At 39.6% G+C, this 22,390-nt stretch overlaps 1 protein-coding gene across 1 annotated transcript in view; it reads right to left on the reverse strand.

Moving 5' to 3' along the window:
* The window catches only part of TTC17 (tetratricopeptide repeat domain 17), a 126,543-nt gene that overhangs the window by 9,837 nt on the left and 94,316 nt on the right, over positions 1 to 22,390 (reverse strand). Inside the window, exons 20-22 of the mRNA XM_039226773.1 lie at positions 21,783 to 21,903; positions 19,435 to 19,594; positions 18,432 to 18,515 (exon numbers count right to left, since the gene is read on the reverse strand). Of these exons, the coding sequence (XP_039082704.1) occupies positions 18,432 to 18,515; positions 19,435 to 19,594; positions 21,783 to 21,903 (365 nt within the window). The remainder of the gene's footprint in view (positions 1 to 18,431; positions 18,516 to 19,434; positions 19,595 to 21,782; positions 21,904 to 22,390) is intronic.

The raw sequence follows: 22,390 nt of genomic DNA on the forward strand, positions 1-22,390 counted from the left end.
GGCATTCTCTTTCCTAATTTCAAAGAATTATTTTAAAGAAGTCCCCCATTACAATTCATCTTTGCTATAGATATTTTGTTGATTCTTCACTCAAATTAAGGAAGTCCTTGTCTATTTTTTTTTTAATGTTTTTCCTTTATTTATTTTGAGAGAGAGACAGAGGGTGTGAGTGGAGAAGGGACAGAGAGAGAGGGAGACACAGAATTGGAAGCAGGCTCCAGGCTTTGAGCTGTCAGCACAGAGCCCGACGCGGGACTCGAACCCACGAACCATGAGATCATGACCTGAGCTGAAGTCGGACGCTTAACTGACTGAGCCACCCAGGCGCCCGTCCTTGTCTATTTTTAATCTGCATTGGGTTTACATCATGGATGATATTGCAGAAATGCAATCTATTGAAATAATTTCATAATTTGTTAATTTGGTCAATGAAATACAAGGTTTGCCTAAAGTTAGACAATTTTTGTATTTCTGGGATAAACCCAACTTAATTAAGGCACACCTTGTAAAAGAAAAACATATGCCACTGGATTTTAGTCTGTTAATATTTGGCTTATGGTTTTGATACCTATGTTTATAAGTGAACTTAGTGTATTATTTTTCTTTCTCATAATGTCTTTGTCTAGTTTTGCTTTTGAAGTTATAGTAGTCTCATCTCAAGGAATCACTTGGTAAATTATGACCTCTTCTGCTGTCCAGAAGAGTCTATTTATATTGAGATGCTGTAATTCTCAAAAGTTTTGTAGAATTCACATGTAAAATCAATAGACTTTGCTGTGTTCTTTGTGAGTGGGTTTTTAAAAAAACACTGCTTCAGTTTGAATTATAATACCCAAATCAAATTGGGTAATTACATTTTTCTAGAAATTTGTCTTCTTTACAATTCTGTTCAATTTATTGGCATAAAATTGATAACTGTATCATTCATTGTCTTATCTTTTTAGCTGTAGCTATGCTTCCCTTTTACCTCAATCTTGGTTATTTATGCTTTATTTTTTCTTAATTTTGCCTGAATAGTGCTTCAAAGAAACAAATTTTGGATTGTTGATTTCTATTTCATGGACTTCTGCACTTAATAATGGAACTTAAAAATGTCTACATGATCACTAAATTCTACTCCTGAAATCATCCTGAAATACCCTACATGTTAACTAAGTTGGATTTAAATAAAACTAAAAAAAAATACACACACATATGAAAATACATACATAAATAAAAAAATTTTAAAAATACATACACACGTATATATACATATATATGAATTAAAAAGAAAAATAGAAGCATACCATAGATACCAAATTAGTCATTAAGTTACAAAAAAATGCTTAAATCTAAAGAAGTCTAAGTTGGATGTTTTAGTAAAAATTTAAGACACTTATAGCTTAGTATTAGGGTAAAATAGTATATTTCTTATACAGTAAGAGATGGGTAAGATCTTACTATGGGTAAGACAGCACATTTTGAGACCTTGGTTCTTTAAAAAATTTTTTTAATTTATTATTATTTAATTTACATCCAAGTTATTTAGCATATAGTGCAATAATGATTTCAAGAGTAGAATCCCGTGATTCATCCCCTATATATAACATCCTATGCTCATCCCAACAAGTGTCCTCTTTAATGTCCCTTCCCCCCACCCACCACCCCTCTAGCAACCCTCAATTTGTTCTCTATATTTTCAGTCTCTTATGTTTTTGTGCCCTTCCTTTTTTTATATTATTTTTGCTTCCTTTCTCTTATGTTCATCTGTTTTGTATCTTAAATTCCACATATGAATGAAGTCATGATTTTTGTCTTTCTCTGACTAATTTCACTTAGCATAACACACTCTAATTCCATCCATATTGTTGCAAATGACAAGATTTCATTCTTGACTGCTGAGTAATACTCCATTGTATATATATATATACCACATCTTCTTTATCCATTCATCTGTTGATGGACATTTGGGCTCTTTCCATACTTTGGCTATTGTCTATTGTGCTGCTAGAAACATTGGGTTGCATGTGCCCCTTTGAAACAGCACACCTGTATCCTTTCGATAAATACCTAGTAGTGAAATTGCTGGGTGGTAGGGTAGTTCTAGTTTTAATTTTTTAAGGAAGCTCCATACTGTTTTCCCAACTGGCTGCACCAGTTTGCAGTTCTACCAGCAGGGCAAAAGAGATCCTTTTTCTCCACATCCTCACCAACACTGGTCATTGCCACCTGACTTAATTTTAGCCATTCTGACAGGTGTGAGGTGGTATCTCAATGAGGTTTTGATTTGTATTTCCCTGATGATGAGTGAAGCTGAGCATTTTTTCATGTGTCTGTTAGTTATCTGGATGTCTTCTTTGGACAAGTGTCTATTCATGTCTTTTGCCCATTTCTTCACTGGATTATTTGTTTCTCAGGCATTGAGTTTAAGAAGTTCTTCATAGATTTTGGATACTAACCCTTTATCTGATATGTCATTTGCAAATATCTTCTCCTATTCCATAAGTTGTCTTTTAGTTTTACTGTTTCCTTTGCCGTGCAGAAGCTTTTTATCTTGATGGGGTCCCAATAGTTCATTTTTGCTTTTGTTTCCCTTACCTCCAGAGACATATTGAGTAAAGTTGTTGAGGCCAAGGTCAAAGAGGTTTTTGCCTGCTTTCTCCTCTAGGATTTTGATGGCTTCCTGTCTTACATTAAGGTCTTTCATCCATTTTGAGTTTATTTTTGTGTATGGTATAAGAAAGTGGTCCAGGTTCATTCTTCTGCATGTTCCTGTCCAGTTTTCCCAAAATCATTTGGTGAGGAGATAGTCTTTTTTCCGCTGGATATTCTTTCATGCTTTGTCAAAGATTAGTTGACCATATGTTTGTGGGTCCATTTCTGGGTTCTCTATTTTGTTCCATTGATCTGTGTGTCTATTTTTTTGCCAGTACTATACTGCCTTGATGATTACAGCTTTGTAACACAGCTTGAAGTCTGAAACTGTGATGCCTCCAGCTTTGGTTTTCTTTTTCAGGATTGCTTTGGCTATTCAGGGCCTTTTCTGGTCCATACAAAGTTTAGGATTGTTTATTCTAGCTCTGTCAAGAATGTTGGTGTTATTTTGATAGAGATTGCATTGAATATGTAGATTGTTTTGGGTGGTATCACCATTTTAACAATATTTGTTCTTCCAATCCACAAGCATGGAATATTTTTCCATTTTTGTGTCTTTTTCAATTTCTTATAAACTTTTTATAGTTTTTAGTATATAGATTTTTCACCTCTTTGGTTAAATTTATTTGTAGGTATTTTATGGTTTTTGGTGCAATTGTAAATGGGATCGATTTCTCTTTCTGTTTCTTCATTATTGGTGCATAGAAATGCAACTGATTTCCTGATTTTATATCCTGTGACTTTGGTGAATTCATGGATCAGTTCTAGAAGGTTCTTTTTGTGGAATCTTTTGGGTTTTCCATATAGACTATCATGTCGTCTGCAAACAGTGAAATGAAAGCTTGACTTTCTCTTTGCCAACGTGGATGCCTTTTATTTCTTAATGTTGTCTGATTACTGAGGCTAGGACTTCCAATACTATGTTGAATAACAGTGAGACCTTGGTTCTATAAGGTCTATAAATTAGCTGATTCTGATAGCATAGAGTGAGTCATGTAAACACTCTGTGCTTTCACAATAATAAATAAATGTTAAAGAGTGCAACAAAGAGGATGGAGCTAGAGTATATTGTGCTAAGCAAAATAAGACAGTCAGAGAAAGACAAATGCCATATGATTTCAGTCACACGTGGAATTTCAGAAACAAAAGAGCAAAGGGAAAAGAAAAGAGGGAGAGAAGCAAACTAAGAAACAGACTCTGAATTATAGAGAACAAACTAATGGTTACCAGAGGGGAGGTGGGTGGAGGGATGGGGGAAATAGGTGATGGGGATTAAGGAGGGCACTTGCTGCAATGAGCTCCAGGTGATGCATGGAAATGTTGAACCAATACGTTGTACACCTGAAACAATACTACACTATATGTTAACTAACTGGAATTTAGTTTTTTAAAATGTTTTTATTTATTTCTGAGAGAGAGAGACAGCGTGAGCAGGGAAGGGTCAGAGTGAGAGGGACACAGAACAGAATCCCAAGCAGGCTCCAGGCTCTGAGCTAGCTTCCAGCACAGAGCCCGATGAGGGGCTCGAACCCATGAACCGCGAGATCATGACCTGAGCCGAAGTCGGACGCACAACCGACTGAGCCACCCAGGCACCCCTTAACTGGAATTTAAAACTTAAGAAAAAGAACTTAAAACTGCAAGAATCAAAACCTGAGAGAAGATAAACACATTCAGATTTATAGTTGTAGATTTCAACATGCTTCTCAGTAACTGATGGAAGAAATACACAAAAAGATCAGTAAAGATAAAAAAGACATGAATAATATTATCAAACAATTTGACCTAAATGACATTTGTAGAATACTCTGACAGTAGTATTCTTTTCTGATGCACATGGAACATTTACCAAGAAATCATACTCTGGGTCATACAGCAAGTCTAAATAAGTTAAAAAGAATTTAAGTCACACAAATTATGTTCATATATTGCAATGGGATTAAATTAGAAATCAATTAAAGAAAGAGATCTGGAAAATGCCGAATAGCTGGAAACCCAAATAACGTACTACTAACTTACAGATCAGAGAAGAAATTAGGAGGAAAATGTTAAACTATTTTAAACTGAATGAAAATGAAAATATGACAAAATTTGTGATGTGCCGCTAAAGCAGAATTTGGAAGGAACTTTTAGCACTAGACACCTACATTAGAAAAGCAAGGGCTCAAATCAATAACCTAAGCTTCCATATCAAGAAACTTAAAAAACCTAGCAAATTAAATCCTAAGCAAGCACAAGACAGGAAATAATAAAGAGCAGACATCAGTGAAAGAGAAAATAAAAACAACAGGGAAAAAGCAATGGCTCCAAAACCTTGAGTTCTTGGTTCGCTGAGAAGATCAATAAAATTGATAAATTTCTAGCCAGTCTGATCAGGAAAAAAAAAAAGAGAAAAGACCCTAAGTACTGATATCAGAATTAAGAGAAGTATATTACTACAGATCCTACAGATATTAACAAAATGAAAAAAAAATATTATGAATGTCTTTATGCCAATAAATTCAACAACCTAGATGAAGTGGACAAATTTCTTTAAGGACACAACTAATAAAATTCACTCAAGAGAGATAACTGAATACTTCTACTAAAGAAATTGAATTTGTTAGAAATCTCTCACAAATAATCCTGGCCCAGATGGTTTCACTGTTGAATTCTATCAGATATTTAAGGAAGAAATAGTACCACTTCTCTATAAACCGTCCTGGAAAAATGAGGTGAAGGGAACACTTCCCAGTTCATTATATAAAGTCATTATTAACCTATTAACAAAATCAAACAAAGTATTACAAGCAAGGAAAACCACAGATTAACACACTTCATGAATATAGACTCAGACACTGATTGGCTCATCAATAGTGGAGAAAGGCATTTATGCTGGTATTTGTCAATTTCTTTCAGTAGGTCATTTTTGCTTTATATATTTTGAGGTTATTTTATTGGGTATGTTAAGTTTAGAACTGCTATTCTCTTTCTGGTGAATTACATCTTTTATCATTACATAGTCATTTCCTCTGCCCCTAATAATTTTTTGTTTTAAAATATGTTTTTTTCAGGTAATTAATATATCTACTCACTTTTGATTGGTTTGTGTCCAGTATATCTTTCCTATTTTTTTCAACATTTATATTACATCTTAGGTATGGCTCTTATTAAAACATGTGGCTCCTTTAAAACATTTCCAAGTTGACATTATTGTGACTGTTCCAGTACAGATTGTTTCTAAGATTGTTTACTTCTTGGCTTCTATTTGCTCTTATTTTTTGTTACTCTTGTTTTGATTCTTTATTGCTTATTTTTTCCTCCTTTTTTGGTTATTTCTTGCATTGATCTTTTTTTTTTTTTTTTTGGCCCTCCCCTTTATACCTTCATTATTTTATCCTACAGGTTTGGGATTTGTGCATTCTTTTTAACAATTGCAAATCTTTACTCTATTTAACTTAAAGTCCAAGCAATATATTAACTCACTCCTCCTCAACATTATGAGGGCCTTTAAACACCTTGACTCTGGTCATTTCACCTTCAAATGTATGTTCTGTTTCATACAGTATTTCAGTTTAGTCATTTCTCTTAAAATCCCACAAATTATTCTTTTCTGTAGACAATGTCTGTCTGGGTTTGCATGCCTATATCATTTTATTTGCTTAGCAAATCTTCTTTTGCCTGAGACGATCCTTCTTTGGCTCTCATATAGAGAAGTTCCTTGAGGTAGGACTTTTGGTAGTAAACGTTTACCGGTTTTTTATTTTGAAATACTTTTCTTCTTCTATCATTGTAAGGTATACAATTCAGGGGGACAAAGTATCCTTTCAAAACTATTACCTAGGGGTGCCTGGGTGGCTCAGTCAGTTAAGTGTCCGACTCTTGATTTTGGCTCAGGTCATGATCTCATGGCTCGTGAGTTCGAGTGTCACGTCAGGCTCTATGCTGATGGTGTGGAGCCTGCTTGGGATTCTCTCTCCCTCTCTGTCTGCCCCTCCCCCTCACACTCTCTTTCTCTCTCAAAATAAATACAGAAGCTTAAAAAAAAACAAACCCTGGGGCGCCTGGGTGGCTTAGTCGGTTAAGTGTCCGACTTTCGCTTGGGTCATGATCTCACGGTTCATGGGTTCGAGCCCCGCGTCGGGCTCTGTGCTGACTGCCAGCTCAGAGCCTGGAGCCTGTTTCAGTCTGTGACTCCCTCTCTCTCTGACCGTCCCCTGCTCACGCTGTCTGTCTCTCTCTCTCCCCTAGAAAGAAATAAAAAAAAACATTAAAAAAAACAAAAACAAAAACAAAAACAAAAAACCCTATCATCTGGCTTGGTTAGTTGCTATGACAAAAGGGCTGTCATTTTAAACATCATTCCTCTGTACGGCAGAGACCTTTGTCTAAACTGTTCTTCACTGATGTTATCACAAGCACTTAGAAAGTATCTGGCACACAGTAGGACTTCAATACATATTTTTTGAGTTAATAAATTCATGCATGCATGCTGTGGTACATATTAAGTGATCAGATGTAAATCCCAAATTCTATAACCTGCTTTGTGGTACTGTGGCTGGAACTCTGCAAACCATATTTCTCCTTTGCTAGCTGGCTTGTTAGGTTCTGCACTGGGAGATAGGCATGCAAGAGGAGAAGGGACTTTTTCTTCCTGTTTGCGTGTTGCTCCTGTGTCATTTTAGCAGCGGCACTTTGCACTCGCAGACCCAGCCTCACTGCACCCCTTCACAGCCAGGCTCTGCTCCCTCTTCAGAAGCAAAAGCTCCGCTTGCCAGAATTCCTGTGAACTCCTAGATTTTGGAAAACCCTACTGCCTGCCTCCTTCTCTCATCTCTAGGGGTGTGAGCCAGGCCCAGCTGTTGGTATCCTGGCTTACCCCAGTAAGGTGTTCCTTTTTTCTTTTCACCCTTCCATAACAATATAATCAATTCTCTTAATTGAACTGGCTCTTCTGAATTATCTAATGTCGTTTCCAGTTTCCTGACAGTACCCTGACTGAAATACATGCTTTTAAGATGATCTTTGTCTTTGCTGTTTTACTGTATATACTGTAGCTGTGCATGGATGTCTTTTATTTATCCAGCTTGGAATTACAGCATACTTCCTGAATCTGTTGACTTACTTATCTTCCTGTCTCTGTAATATTTTAGGTAATTTTTTACAAAAAGCTTGCAATTCACTGGTTATTTAATGGCATCTAATTCACTCGCTGAGTATTTCTGACCCAATAAACAAGTATATTTTTAGTTTAGGATGTGTCATTTTTTTTAAACTTCTATAAACTCATTTCTGATATGCTATTTGCTCACGTATGAGATAACAGTTTTAAAAGGTTTTATTTTTTTAAGGTTTATTTATTTTGAGAGAGAAAGAAAGCACAAGCAGGGGAAGGGCAGAGAGAGCCCTGCAGGTGCTCCTAAGATGTTTTATAATGAAAGATTTCAAATAAAACAAAAGACAACAGTAGAATTTCCATGCACTTATCAGCCAGCTTCAATGCTTATCAACTCATGGCCATTCCTTATTTCATCTAAACCCTCAACCATATTAATTTGAAGCAAATCCCAGACTTCATATAATTTCATCAGTAAGTTTTCCAGTGTGTACCTCTTAAAAGATAAAAACTCACATTTAAAACATAAGACTAATAAAGTTTGCCTAAAATATTGAAAATTATTTTTTAAGACCATCAACGTGCAGCTTGTATTCCTATTTCCCTTGGTTGTCTTATAAAAGTGCATTTGGCTTTTACAGTTTGAATCATAATCTAAATAAAGTCCATATGCTGCAACTGGTTAATGTGCTCCTTAAATCTCTTTTGATCTCTAGGGTTCATCTTCATCTAATTTTTAAAATTTTTTAAGGGCGCTTGGGTGGCTCAGTCGGTTGAGCGTCTGGCTTCGGCTCAGGTCATGATCTTGCGGTTCGTGGATTCGAGCCCCATGTCGGGCTCTGTACTGACAGCTGAGAGCCTGAAGCCTGCTTTAGATTCTGCGTCTCCCTCTCTCTCTGCCCCTCCCTTGCTCATGCTCTGTCTCTCTCTGTCTCAAAAATAAATAAACTATAAAATTTAAAAAAAAATTTTTTTTAGAAGAAATAGGGTTATTGATCCTGTAGTTTCCCACTGACTGGACTCTGCTGACTGTATCCTCAAGGAACCATTTAACATGCTCCTTTGTCTCCTGTATTCCCCATTAGTTGATACTTAGAGGCTTGATTGGATTCAGATTTGAGTTACTGGGGAGGGAATGGGGGCAGAACATTTCACAGATGGTAATGTGAACTTTTGATGGTACCCACATACCATCTATTTGTGAAGATCACTGCCATAAATTAATTAGGAGCAGCAAAACTCTAATATTCTAATTTTATCATTTCTAGTTTACTAGTTAGAATATTCCTATAAAAAGACTTTTTCTCGTCAATTAATCATTTACCCCAAATATAGTTCACTTAGAAAGGAAGGATATATGCTTATTACTTTCTTTTCACTTTAAAAAAGCAAGCTGTTCCTATGCATCCCCTAAGACAAAATCCTCCTAGTGAATTCAGGAGCTTAGATATAGTTTAATATATGTGATGTGTTTCATCCACTGCAGTTGCTTTGTTGATTTTTGCTGCTCAAAGTGTTACATTCCATCTTTGGCCAATAGGAGCATTCACATTCCACTTGGTTCTGAGTTCTGACACAACCCTGGTTGTGACTTGGTAGAAGCCATATCTCCAAGGAATTCTGGTTCCTTTTAGTGGAAAATCGTATCTAAAGATCAGTATCTAGGTACAAAGTGTGCTTACTAGTACTAGGTTACTCAATTATATTAGTCTTTTCAGCAAATAAAGCTAGGAAATGTGTAAATATACAAAAATGTCTTCCTAGTATTTCCAATTCACGACTACAGATGTTTACTTAACATCCTCATTCTCACACTTTTACGTCCTTCTCCCAAACCCAACTTCCAGTTTCCAACATCACCAACAAAACTACTCATTTATCTTGCATGGCATACACCTACAATCTCAGGACAATATTAATATTATTAACAAAAGTATTACTGAAAACAGAATAAGGTTTTCTTTTGTACTAAGGGTAAATCCTATTAGGGAGGTAGTCAAATAATGGTCTTTTAAAGTCACTTGGAGGGGCGCCCTGGGTGGCTCAGTAGGTTAAGTGTCCGACTTGGGCTCAGGTAATGATCTCATGGTTTGTGGGTTCGAACCCCACGTGGGGCTCTGTGCTGACGGCTAGCTCAAAACCTGGAGACAGTTTCTGATTCTGTGTCTCTTTCTCTCTCTGACCCTTCCCTGCTCTCGTTCTCTCTCAGAAATAAATAAAACATTAAAAAATAAATAAAATATATCCATTTAAGGGCTATAAACTTCCCTCAAGCACTGCTTTAGCTGCATCCCACAAGTTTTGATATGCTGTATTTTTGTTATCATTCATTTCAAAACATTTTCTTATTTTGCTTGGGCTTTCTTCACTGACTCAAGGGTTATGTAGAGGTATACTGCTTAATGTCACCAAAATAGCTGAGGATTTTGCATCTATTCTTTTACATCTGACCTTTTTTAAAAAGTTTATTTTGAGAGAAAGAGAGACAGAGAGAGAGACAGAGAAGGCAGAGAGAGACAGATTCCCAGGCAGGCTTTGCACCATCAGCGCAGAGCCTGATGTGGGGCTTGAACCCATAAACTGTGACATTATGACCTGAGCTGAAACCAAGGAGTTCGATGGACATTTAACCAACTGAGCCATCCAAGTGCCCCTGATCTTTAATTTTTTAACTTAATTCCATTATGTTCAGAAAATATACTCGGGGTGCCTGGGTGGCTCAGTTGGTTAAGTGTCCAACTGGCTCATATCATGATCTCGCCGTTTGTGGGTTCGAGCCCCATGTTGGGCTCTGTGCTGACTGCCAGCTCGGAGCCTGGAGCCTGTTTCAGATTCTGTATCTCCCTCTCTCTCTGACCCTCACCTGTTCATGCTGTCTCTCTCTCTCTCTCTCAGAAATAAATAAAACATTAAAAAAAATTAAAAAAAAAAAAAGAAAATATGCTCTAAATGATTTCAATATTTTAAATTTTAATTGAGGCTTAATTTATGACTCAGCTTACGACCAACATGGTAAATGATCCATATGCATTTTAAAAAATTTTATTTTAAGTAGGCTCCATCCCAATTTGGGGCTCAAACTCATGGACCCGAGATCAAGAATCACATTCTATACTGACTGAGCCAACCAGGTGCCCTGGTCCACATGCGTTGTTTAAAATGAGATTTCTGGGGTGCCTAGTGGCTCAGTTGGTTAAGTGTATGGCTCTTGATTTGGCTCAGGTCATGATCTCACAGTGTGAGAGACTGAGCCCTGTACTGGGCTCTGTGCTGACAGTGCAGAGCCTGCTTGGGATTCTCTCTCTGCCTCTCCTCCAGTATCCTTCTCTCTCTCAAAATAAGTATTTAAAAAAATGAGAATTCTGTCACAGTTTAATGTAGCATTATAAAAATATATGAGATCAAATTTATTAGCAAGATGGTCTATATTTTTCCTCTTTTTTTATGTCTGTTCAGTTCTACTGCCTACTGAGAGGGAGGCTGAAGTCTGTTATGATTGTAGATTCATCTGTTTCTCCATTTAGATCTGCCAATGTTTAATGCCTGTCTTATATATAACTTGAAATTATGCTACTGGTTACACATACAGTTTTCTATATTCCTGGTGGACTGATCCCTTTAGCTTCATTAACTGTCTTTATCTGTAGCAATGCTCCTTTCCTTAAATTTCACATTGTCTGATGATACTGTAGTTACACCAGCTTTGTTTGTTTAGTGTTTGTGTATCTTTTTTCCATCGTTCAATTTCAACCATTTAGTATATTAAAATGTATTACTTGTTAAAAAAATAAAAGAATATTTAAAAAGTGTGCTACTTGTGAACAGCACATAATTGGGCTCAATATTTTAACCCAGTTCCATGTTAGTACTCTAGTTAGAATACCTAGTCCTTTTGTATTTACTGTGCTTACTGACACACTAGGCTTATCTCTATAACTTTATATTTTATTTGTGCATTTTTACATTTTACAAATAATATAGATTGTTATTTTATGTTCCTTTTGTCTTCCTTTCTTGCTTCTTTATTGGTCAAATGTTTTTTATTATTTCATTTTTCCTTAACTATATATTCTTTAACTGTTCTTTTAATGACTAGACTAGAAATTGTCATATACACCTGTGAACTTTTCCAGACTAAAAATATAAATTCTTACTTTAATTTTACTACATTGCTGATAATGCTAAAACCTAACACTCTACCCATGTGTATTCATGGGAAATTAATCTCGTGTTAACCTTTTAGCTGTGTTCCCCTGGAAACCTAATAAAGGTAGGATGCCAGCCATGCTACCAGGCAAAATGGTTATGGTAAAGATGGCCTGACTAAACTGCAGCAGACTGGGACTCTGAGCTTTCCTGAGCACGTTGCTTCTTATCCCTTGTAGGAACTCATGGACTCTAGGCACGAGGGACTACTGCAAGAGATATTGGTTCCTATGTGGGACTTGAGAGTTCTAAGCCAGAGTTGTTCCCATATTCACTCATATGGTCTCAACCCTTTATCCCTGAGCTGTCACCTAGGGGAGGGTCAGATAACTGTCTCTGGGACTGCTGCCAGATAGCTATGGGGACTCTTGGAAAAACACACGAAAAGCTGCATTGCTGGCTTACTGGGTCTCCTATTCTATTCTCCTGAGTGAAGGCAAGACCATTAAGTGCCCTACTGAGTTGTGTGGGCATAAAATATTTATCTAACTGGCCCTAAATCCCCTGGCAGTAGGTACTGCAGAATGGACTTTCTTATCCTTGGTTCAATGTGGCCAAGACACTGTGACTTAAAAGAATGTCCAGGGAGATGCAGATAAAACTGAAGCCTCAGTGGGGGCCAACTTTCCCAGAGCCTAATAGAAAAGCCTGATATTGTGAGGGGCACCTGGGTGGCTCAGTTAGTTAAGTGTCTGACTCCTGATCTCAGCTCAGGTCTAGATCTCAGTGAGTTCAAGTCCTGCGTTGGGACTCCATGCTGGGTTGTGGAGCCCACTTAAGAAAAGAAAAGAAAAAAAAACCCCAAACATTTGATATTGTGTTATAGGGGATACACCTTTCCCTTATGGGACTAGATAAAAGCTAGAGACAAACTTATGACGAGAGAAACTGCCCAATCCTTCTCTTCTCACTGTCAATGGAATGGAACTGACCAGAAGAACAGCTGCAAGTGGGCTGGCTGCCAAGAATGACATTGCCTTGGGGTAGCTGATGCAGTTGGGTCAAACTAGGCATTGATACCTGGCCGGGGGTGGGGAGGAGATATGAGCTTGTCTCTGTGATTGTTACTGGGGCTGGACTAGACACCAGGGTGGAGCAGTGGGTGCGGCTCTGTTCCATAGGTCTACTCAGCATGGCATTGTGCCCACAAGCCCCTAGCTGGGGAAGTAGGGACATTAAGTGGGAGAACCACTCTGCACCACGGCACAGGTCAAAAAGGGCTATGTGGCAACCTGGCGTACACCCTGGCTATACTGGCAATGGCAGCAGCGTGGTGCACATCTGGGGTGGCAGAGGCTTCTGAGTATCACAGCGGGAGTGACCTCAGCTGCAACATGGGGCACTGTTCCCAGAGTTCTGACAGTGCATACAGATTTAACCCTAAAATGGGGCCTGACCTATGTCATCTGCTGACACTTAGTGATAATTAATGGCAATGCAAACTAAAAACTCCCTAAGGAGACAACTATAGATGGGCTTTTGAAGACATAACAAAGGATAATGACTATTCTAAAATTTGAACCAAAGAGGATGTGGAGATGCTTGTTCTGTGAATGATAAATGGAAAAGGGGCAATTTGCTTTTCATAACTGCCATTTTCTAAGGCAGTGATTTCAAAATGTGATATTCATACCAAGAGTATCACCCAGGAGCTTTCTATAAATGCACATTCTCAAGCCTGATCCCAGTCCCACTAAATCAGGAAGCCCAACAATGAGGTGATTCTAACGCATCCTATAGTCTGAGAGTTGTTGTATTAAAGTTAGTAACTCAAAGTCATGGAGGTTGGTCTGTGAGCCCACAATGGAAATGGTTACTAGATCAACCTTCTATTCAATTTCCCTGAAAACCTAATAAAGGGGGAATGTTAGCTATTACCAGGCAAGAGAGCTGATAGTAAAAATGATCTCAGATGGTAAACTGTATCTGCACTAGGAAGACTGCAAATAAACTATAAACACCTCATGAGAAAGCCAGTTTTGAGCTTTGGAGTGCCATGGTTCTTATAAATAACTATGCCCTTTCTGGGACTCTGTGTTCAAGGGCCTATCACAAAAGATACTGGTTTTCATATGGAATTTGGGACATCTAAGCGAGGATAGCTCCCACAATACATCATTTGGCTTGTTCCCTTGCACCTAAACTGTCACTTGGCAGGAAAGGGTGGCAAGCAGAGAATGGTCCTTGGCCTAAGGGAGGGCTCACTCTGGAGGTACACACCTGATGCTGATCCAGTTTCGTATCAGAAGATACCACTGTTATTATTTTGTATAGTCAACCCATTTGTAATTAATATTTATACTCTCTGTTGCTTTGTTCTTTCCTGTTTCCATCTGGGATAGTTTTCTTTCTGCCTGAAGAAATTCCTTTAGTGAGTTTTAGTGCAAGTCTGCTGGTAATGTACGTCTCGGCTTCTGGTGGTCTAGAATCTTTATTTGACCTTCGTTTTTAAAAATAGGTATAATTTACATAGAGAGAAATGCTCAGATGTTAAGTAAAACATTCACTTTTGACTACTAAAGACAGAAAATCCAGAAAGTCCTTTCAAGCTGCTTCCCAGTCATCCCCTTCCCCCGCAAAGCCACCGGTGATCTGATTTTTATCACTGTAGGCGAGTTTTGCCTGTTCTAGAATTTCATATAGTTGGGATCATACACTGTGCGCTTTGTGTCCAATTTCTTTTATTAGCATAAAATGAATTTGGGATTAATTAATATAGATGTTGGGTGTTTCCAACATAATTAATAACCACTGTGTAAATACAACATTGTTCATCCAGTCTCTATTGATTGGCACCTCATTGTTTTTTGGCTGTTATGAATAAATCTGCTGTGAACATTTTCTGACAAGTATTTTGTGGACATATATGTTCATGTTTCTTCAATAAACATCTAGCAGTAAAGTTCCTGGATCATATATGCTTGACTTCTTAATAGACTACCAATGATTTCGAAAATGACTGTACTATGTTATACTCCGATGAGCAAAATTGGAGAGTTCTGGTTGCTCCAGATCATCTTCAACATTTGCCATTACTGATCTTTTTCATTTTAGGCCTTTTTTTAAAAAAAAAAAGTGTTTGTTTATTTTTGAGAGAGAGAGAGAAAGAAAGAAACAGAGTGCAAGTGGGGAGGGGCACACAGCCAGAGAGACAGAATCGAAAGCAGACTAAAGGCTCTGAGCTGTCAGCACAGAGCCTGACATGGGGCTCGAACTCACAAACTGTGAGGTCAAGAACTGAGCTAAAGTCAGGTGCTTAACTCACTGAGCCACCCAGGAGTCCTCATTTTAGGCCTTCTAATGCTAGTAGTGCTTCCTGGTTCAAACTTGATTTTTTTTCTTTTTAAAAAAAGAATTTTTTTTACTGTTTTATTGAGAGAGAGAGAGAGAGAGAGAGAGAGGTGCAGAGTGTGAGCAGGACAGGTGTAGACAGAGGGAAACACAGAATCCAAAGCAGGCTCTACTGTGAGCTATGAGTACAGAGCCCAACTCAGGGCTCAAACCCATGAACGCAAGATCATGACCTGAGCTGAAGTTGGACACTCAACCAACTGAGCCACCCAGGTGCCCTGTAAACCAATTTTTTTTGATAAGAGGGCAGCTATATCACCTTTCTTTTATTTTTTTGTTTGCATGGTATGTTATTTTCGATCTTCATACTTTTGACACCTTTGTACCTATATTTAGAGTTTCTCTTATAAGCAGTATAAAGTTGGATTAAAAAAAATCTGTTCCATAAGAAATGCTTAAATTATATAGTCTTTTTACCTAACTACGGATATACTTGGGTCTATACTTTCTATTTACCATTTGTATCTATTTTATATGCCTCTCCTTTCCTGACTTTCTTTAGATTGATCAAATATTTTCTATTATCATATTTCCTTTCTATTAAATTACATTTCCAAACCACTGTTGGTAGTTAGCCTGGAGCCTAAAACTGCAGTCTTACTTATCACAGTCCAATGCAAATTATTACTTTTAGTACTTGGCTGATAACAATTAAACCTTGGAACTTTTAAACTCCATTTCCTTCCCTCCCATCATTTGTTATTGTTACCATGGATTTTAGTTATACAGGAAAGTAAAGCGCCTCAGGGTACTGTGGTTCTTAGTTTGCACAGCTCCGTACTGGTGTTCTTCATTCCTTTTTGTATGTCAATATTTCCACTGGGGATATTTTCCTGAGAAATTTCTTTAATTATTATTTCAGTGCAGGCCCACTGGTGCCAAATTCTCTGAGTTTTCGTCTCTTCTGTTTCTTCCTTAATATCAGAAGGATGTTTTTGCTGGTATAAAATTCCAGGCTTGCAGTTTTTTTCTGCCAGTTTCAAAGATGTTGTTACACTGGCCTCTGGTTTCTACCATCCCTGTGGAGATGCTGTCGGTCTTGCTGCTCCTCTGGAAGGACCCACGGTGATTTAAAGGTGGGCTGTGCGCTCTGTCACTCCTACACGGAAGATGTTCTCCTGCCTTTGGTTTTGAGCAGACCCCGGGCCTGCTTGGAAAGAAGAGGTGCCACGGCAGTTCCATTTCTCTGCATGGACTCTGAGAGGCCTGCGTGCTCCTGCCTTCAGCCCGGTGGAGCCCTGAGCCCCCTTGCAAAAAGGTCCAGCTACCCTGCTGGAGAGGCTATGCCCCCTATTCCAGCCACTCTAGCCGATGGATCAGGCCCGTAAGTAGAACCTTCTGGTGGCCAGCCCCAGATGAGTCTCCACATGTCTGCAGTTGCGTGAATGACTCCAAGTGAGACCAGAAGAGATGCCCGGCTGAGTCCTGCTCAGACTGCACCATCGTGAGAAAATAACCGTTTTGTTTAAAGCCAGTAAATTTTGGGGGTCTCTGAGGTAGAAACGGGTAACTGAAATAGTGTCTGGTATCCAGAATGGAGTGCTGCTGTAACAGACAGAGCCTGTGTTGCTAGTTCTGGGAATGGGTTGAGTACATCTGCTGAGCGCAGCAGTGAGACTGGAGAGGCGTGAGGCCATCGCTGCTGGGAGGCTGGAGAAGGGGCAGGCTCATCTACTGGCAAAAGAAATGGCGAGGCTCTATCTTGGACTACAGCTAAAACACCTCACAGAGTTGTGGCTCTGGTTAGGAAGACCTCCGAGAAGAATACTGAAAGGGACAAAGGGTTTTTGAAAGTCCTCTATAGTAAGATATTAAAAGAGAGAACTTAAACAAGAAACTGTACAGTTCTCAAGCAGAATTTAGAAAACATGCTTTCATGCTGGGACTTGCAGGGTTAGAAAAAGAAACTTTCTCACTTGTGAGCTTCTCCAGTCAGCATGAGGTTTTAAAGGTAAAAAATAAATAAATAAAAACCCAGAATGTTACCAGTAAAACTGTGGCCTCAGGGTCAAGTTCAAATCAAAAGCATGGCAGTAGGACCCTTTGTTAGTCCTACCTCAGAAGGATGTTAAGTCTAGAAGTAAGCCTCAGAAGACTTGCTCGCACAATGGTGTCTAGAAGTCTTAAGGGTATTTATGTCCTGGACTCATATTCAAGGTGGACAGAAAATTCTTGAAGGGATTTGGGGTGTGGGTTCTGTCTGGTGGAGTGGCTTACCATGTGAAGGTCTACAGAGTTTTTTAAAGGTGTTGAGCCAGTCTGGACTAAAAGGGGGAAAGGTGGGAGGAAGCAAGCTGAAACTGCTTTTCAGCCTCAAACACAGGCCTTCCTTATGGAAAAGGAAACACCACTCAGAGAGAAGGATCAAGAGCTGAGAAACAGTTTAGGGAACCAAACGCAGAAAACCAAAGTGGGTCATAATCAAGAAATACTCCTTGAAACGCACGTGATCGGGGGAACTGGTGACACATGGCCAGATGGTTTCAGAATCGAGAGGGAACAGCGATTGCTATGCCCTTCCCATTTCTTCTCTTTAAAACTGACATGGTTACCCTGTTCCTACCATACCGTAGTGTCGTGCCGGAAGTGAGGTTGATTCTCTCAGTCACTATGTTCTACTACCGCTTTATCATTATATGGAGAGATACTTAACCACAAAGTAATTAATTTTTGAAAAAAACCTTCTCTTCACATAAATGTCACACAGAAACAGATGAGCGATCTGAGAAACTGTTATATATTCTGCAGGCTGTATGAAAATGTAGGTTTGCAGATATTTTGTTTCCCATCCACAATCTGGAATGCCAGATATTCTTCACCACCAGAAGAAGACCTGAATTATATCATCTCCCGGGATACCACGGCTCCCAGTACCACCAGTTCTATGTACCCCCGTGCTGGAGTAAAGCAGACAAAACGGATCACGTAGGCCTCAGCACAGAAGGTAAGCAAAGCAGCAAAGAAGAATACTGACCAAGTGGTGGAAAAAGTAATGGAAACATTCAGTGTGGCGTTATTTCACGTTATCCCTTTAGCTACTAAGTGCTGGGTAACTAACAGAAGGGGTTAGACCATGTAGTGGCAAATAGTCTGGGAAAGTCAGAAGGTGGGCAGTAGTTCCCAGCTTTGCTACAGGGTGACTTACCTTTTCCAAAACCTTGGCAATTCGGGTGCCAATCTGTTCAAGCGACTGCTGTGGATATTGGTCTTTGCCAAGATTTTGCAATACCTGGTGTGGGAGACCATGACAGGTTAGAGCAACGAGAAAGAGCAGGATCTGGGTGACACTGCTGATGCCGAACTGGGCGCTAGAGCACAAAACCAGACTCGCTCCGGGGTACGTGCTGTGGCCCTGCTGGTAGGGCACTTTGTGGAAGACACGTGTGAGCCACCGTACTGTCCCTTCAGTCCCCTCCCACTTAACAGAAACTACAGACGTGTAAAGCACATTCATTACAGCAACACTGGAAAACAGCAAATAAAGAAAATAAAAACTATCTGCAATCCTGTCACTCAGAGGCAACCACTGTTAATATCTTTATACGTATCTTTCAGATATTTTTCTGAAATAACATGTGCACGCACATATTACGTCTCTCACAGGATATGGGGGTCATACTGTACGTTGTCATCCACATTGTCACATAGTCTGGAGATTTCTTCATACTAATAATGTATTTCTACATTTTTCTTGACGGCTCCACTATATACTATCTTATATCTATATAACATTTCTTTAACAGATCCTCTATTCTTGGACATTTGTGCTATGTTTCTCCCATTTCTCTTCTTGGTGTACTGTCTGCTAGGTATATGATGGGTCTGCTAGTCTTCCTTTCCTTCCTGAAAACCCCAGCAGGAGGTTCAGCTGCCTTTAACATTTCTTACAGAAGCCTCTGACTGGTGGCAAGCAGAAGGCTTCCTACCTTGAAGAGCAGAATTAACCTTCCCTGGTCATTAAAAAAAAGTGTTAGCTCAATTCCAGAGCCTAAAGGAAATCAGGCCTGGCCTAAAGCCACCTAGATGACAGCCCTCTGAAAAAAGGCAAAAAAAAAAAAATAAGGCCTGGCCACTGTTTTCTGCTATCAGTTGAATCATAACTATGGGGCCAAACACTGCAGACGGACTGAAGGGAGCTGAGCACTCACCTCTGTTAACTGGCTCTCACCCGTGTAGTGCAGGCTGGCCCGGTTGGAGACCCCCTGCAAGTGGTCCAGGGTGTGCATGCTCGTGGGAAGATTGCCATTGCAAAGAGGCTCCATCGCTGGCTGCTGTATGGGAGTGGCAAAGTCTATGTGTTCTGTGATGCTGAAAGAGAGAGATTTCCACTTTAGCCAGGGAAAATCTGAGTGGGTGGGCAGGAAGAGTATTAACCAGCTGATTGTAACTTCAGTATGTTACTAGGACTATCTGGAACCACAGAATCTCAGACTGAAGAGACCTCAGAAGTCTGATCTCTCATTTCACAGGTGCAAGGACTCCAGTGCTTGGCACTACACTCGTTGAATGTAGGAGCAGAGATCATATCCCAGGTCAAAGGAGCAGTGTATTTGGAATCTGAGTCCTGAACTCAGCTGATTTCCCAATCAAGCTGCGTCCTTTCTATGGACCATGGTGTCTTGTTTGGTCACTGCTGTTGGCCACTTTTTCTCACTGGGGAAGTTTTAAACCAGGTGGGTTTTATTCTAGGATTTCTTTTTTCAGGATACAGGCAGTGGTTCCTTTTATTTTCTCTTTATGCACGGAAGCATTCCCTACAGAAAAAGTTACCTGAAGTTTAGATAGTAAATTTTACACAGATATAACCATCCAATGTATAAATGCACAAGATGTACCTCTCTTCTTAATCCCAAAGTGGTCATTTTTCTGCTATACCAACAGGCTAAATGTTATACACTATCATGTATATGCTGATATCGTAAATTGGCATTGCCAAATTTTATTTCTAGCTATTTAAAAGGTTTAATATATATTAGGCAAACACTCATTAGTTATTTAGAGCCTACTATGTGTCACACACCAGAGCTATACTAACTGACAAGACATACCCAATCTCTGTTGTTATGGTGTTCATGGTCTTATGAGGGACTGATTACAGATGTTACAGAAGATGAAAACACTGTACAATGTCAGTATGCTACAGGGGGTTGTATATTTCTTCTCTGCTGATGGAGGAGGGAGCTGGTTAGTGACGGAGTCCCTGAGGAAGATTCAAGTCAAGACCAGGGGGAGGAGTGTGAACGAATCATGTAGGAAGAAGGTGGTGAGAGCATCACCACACACAAAGGAACACCATGTGTGAAGGCCCTGACAGGGAGGAGGCTGGAGTTGAGGATGGACAGGCACATAGCAGCAGATCACGAAGGGCTTTGTGAAGAATGGTAAAGAGCAATAAGAAGTTATCAGAGCATTTTCAGAATTTTTTGACTTGTCCTTAAGGAAGGATTCTGTAGAGAGATTACTGGAGACAGAAGGGGCTGAACAGAGTCAAGAGTGAGTAAAGCACGAAGACCAGCTAAGAGGCTACTGAGTGAATCCAAGTGGAGACGACAGGGATTTCGTTTAAAGGGGCAGCAATGGAGATAGAGAAAAGCTGATGGTTTGAAAAACAGTCAGAAGGCAAAAGTGGTAAGAATGGGTAACAGACATGAGGGTGAAGGGATGTGAGGGTGAAGGGAGCGGGATTGTTAAGGACAACTCCCAGGTTTCTGGTCCAAGCACTGCTGACGCTATTTACTAAGAATAAGAAACAGAAAACACAGAACAATGGTTTTTTGGAAGGAGAGTGGACAAGAAAATTATGAGTGAGGTTTTCTCGAGCTTGCAGTATCAGTGGTATCTAGACAGAGAGGCCGGGTAGATCACTGAGTAGATTCCTAGGGGTTAAGGAATGTAAAGAAAAATCTGGTCTGGAGATTCCAATTCGAGAGCGGTCAACATATTGGTGGTGGCAGAAATTCTGTGAGTATGTCACTCTGAGTAGGAGAGATTCTAAGGTAAGAATGCTTAAGAGGAAAATGATGGGTAACTCCCAACACTTAAAGGGTAGGAAGGGGGCCAGCAAAAGAGAATGAGTATCCAAGGAGGTAACAGCAGTTATCAGAGAGGCAACCGTGTTCAGCTGGTGTATTGGTAGTTGTCTGTAAATCTGGATGTGCTTTGGCTCCCTTTATAAGTGCACGATGTCAGTGAGAGACCACAGGGTTTTCTATAAAGAGGGATCCAGTCTTCCAACTCAAACTAAGTAAGTCATACACAACTTCTGGAGGGCTTACAAATTGTGGGTGAAGGCACTAAGAAGGGGGGGCACATTCACTGTCTCAGTAAAATGGGCTGAGTCCATCTGTGGCCTGTGGTCAGCAATGGTCATCCCCGGAACCACCAATCCTAAACATAGGGACTACTCTTCTAATACTCTGCTGACAAGGAAGGGCATCTACCAGTGGCTTCACTGGTACACAACGCCATGAAAGAGGGAGCGGTATAAGATACTCACTCAATGTTTTTTGAAGAAACTGCGAGCCAGGTGCTCACGATGGCAGTTAGCTCTACCCAGCGGAGTTTGAGGCACTCATCCGGGCTGGGCCATCCCAGGCTCTGGTAGTCACGCTTTTTCCCTAAAAGGAAAGCATGGCATCACTTGACGCAACTAGAACAGAACAGAACCCACAGTGTCTTCTGCCCAGTGATTACTTCATCCCAACGGGTGTCATTGGAGGTGCAAGTCATTTTTTTAGAGAATGAAAATCTTGTCATGCACGGGCAAGATCACGTGCATTAAGTCTTCTTCTCAAAGATATGAGATGAAGTAAAAATAAACGAGTCCTTCACTGGATTTAAGACTGATCAATAAGAGGTAAGAACTAAGAATACATTTTACCAAATTTCAGTTTTGCTCCTCTACATTTTAATTTTATAAAGACAACTCCACCTTAGGAGAAGCATTTATCTAAAGCTGGGTTTCTCGACCCGGCACTGATACTGGAGGCTGGACAGAGCTCTGTTGGGGGACTGTCCTGTGCACTGGAGGGTGTTTAGCACCATCCTGGCTTCTACACAATAGAGGTCAATAGCACCCTCCCCAACATGTGGCAACGAAAATGT

This window comes from Hyaena hyaena, unplaced genomic scaffold, assembly GCF_003009895.1.
Source record: "Hyaena hyaena isolate Hyena2069 unplaced genomic scaffold, ASM300989v1 scaffold_23, whole genome shotgun sequence".
Taxonomy (NCBI): domain Eukaryota; kingdom Metazoa; phylum Chordata; class Mammalia; order Carnivora; family Hyaenidae; genus Hyaena; species Hyaena hyaena.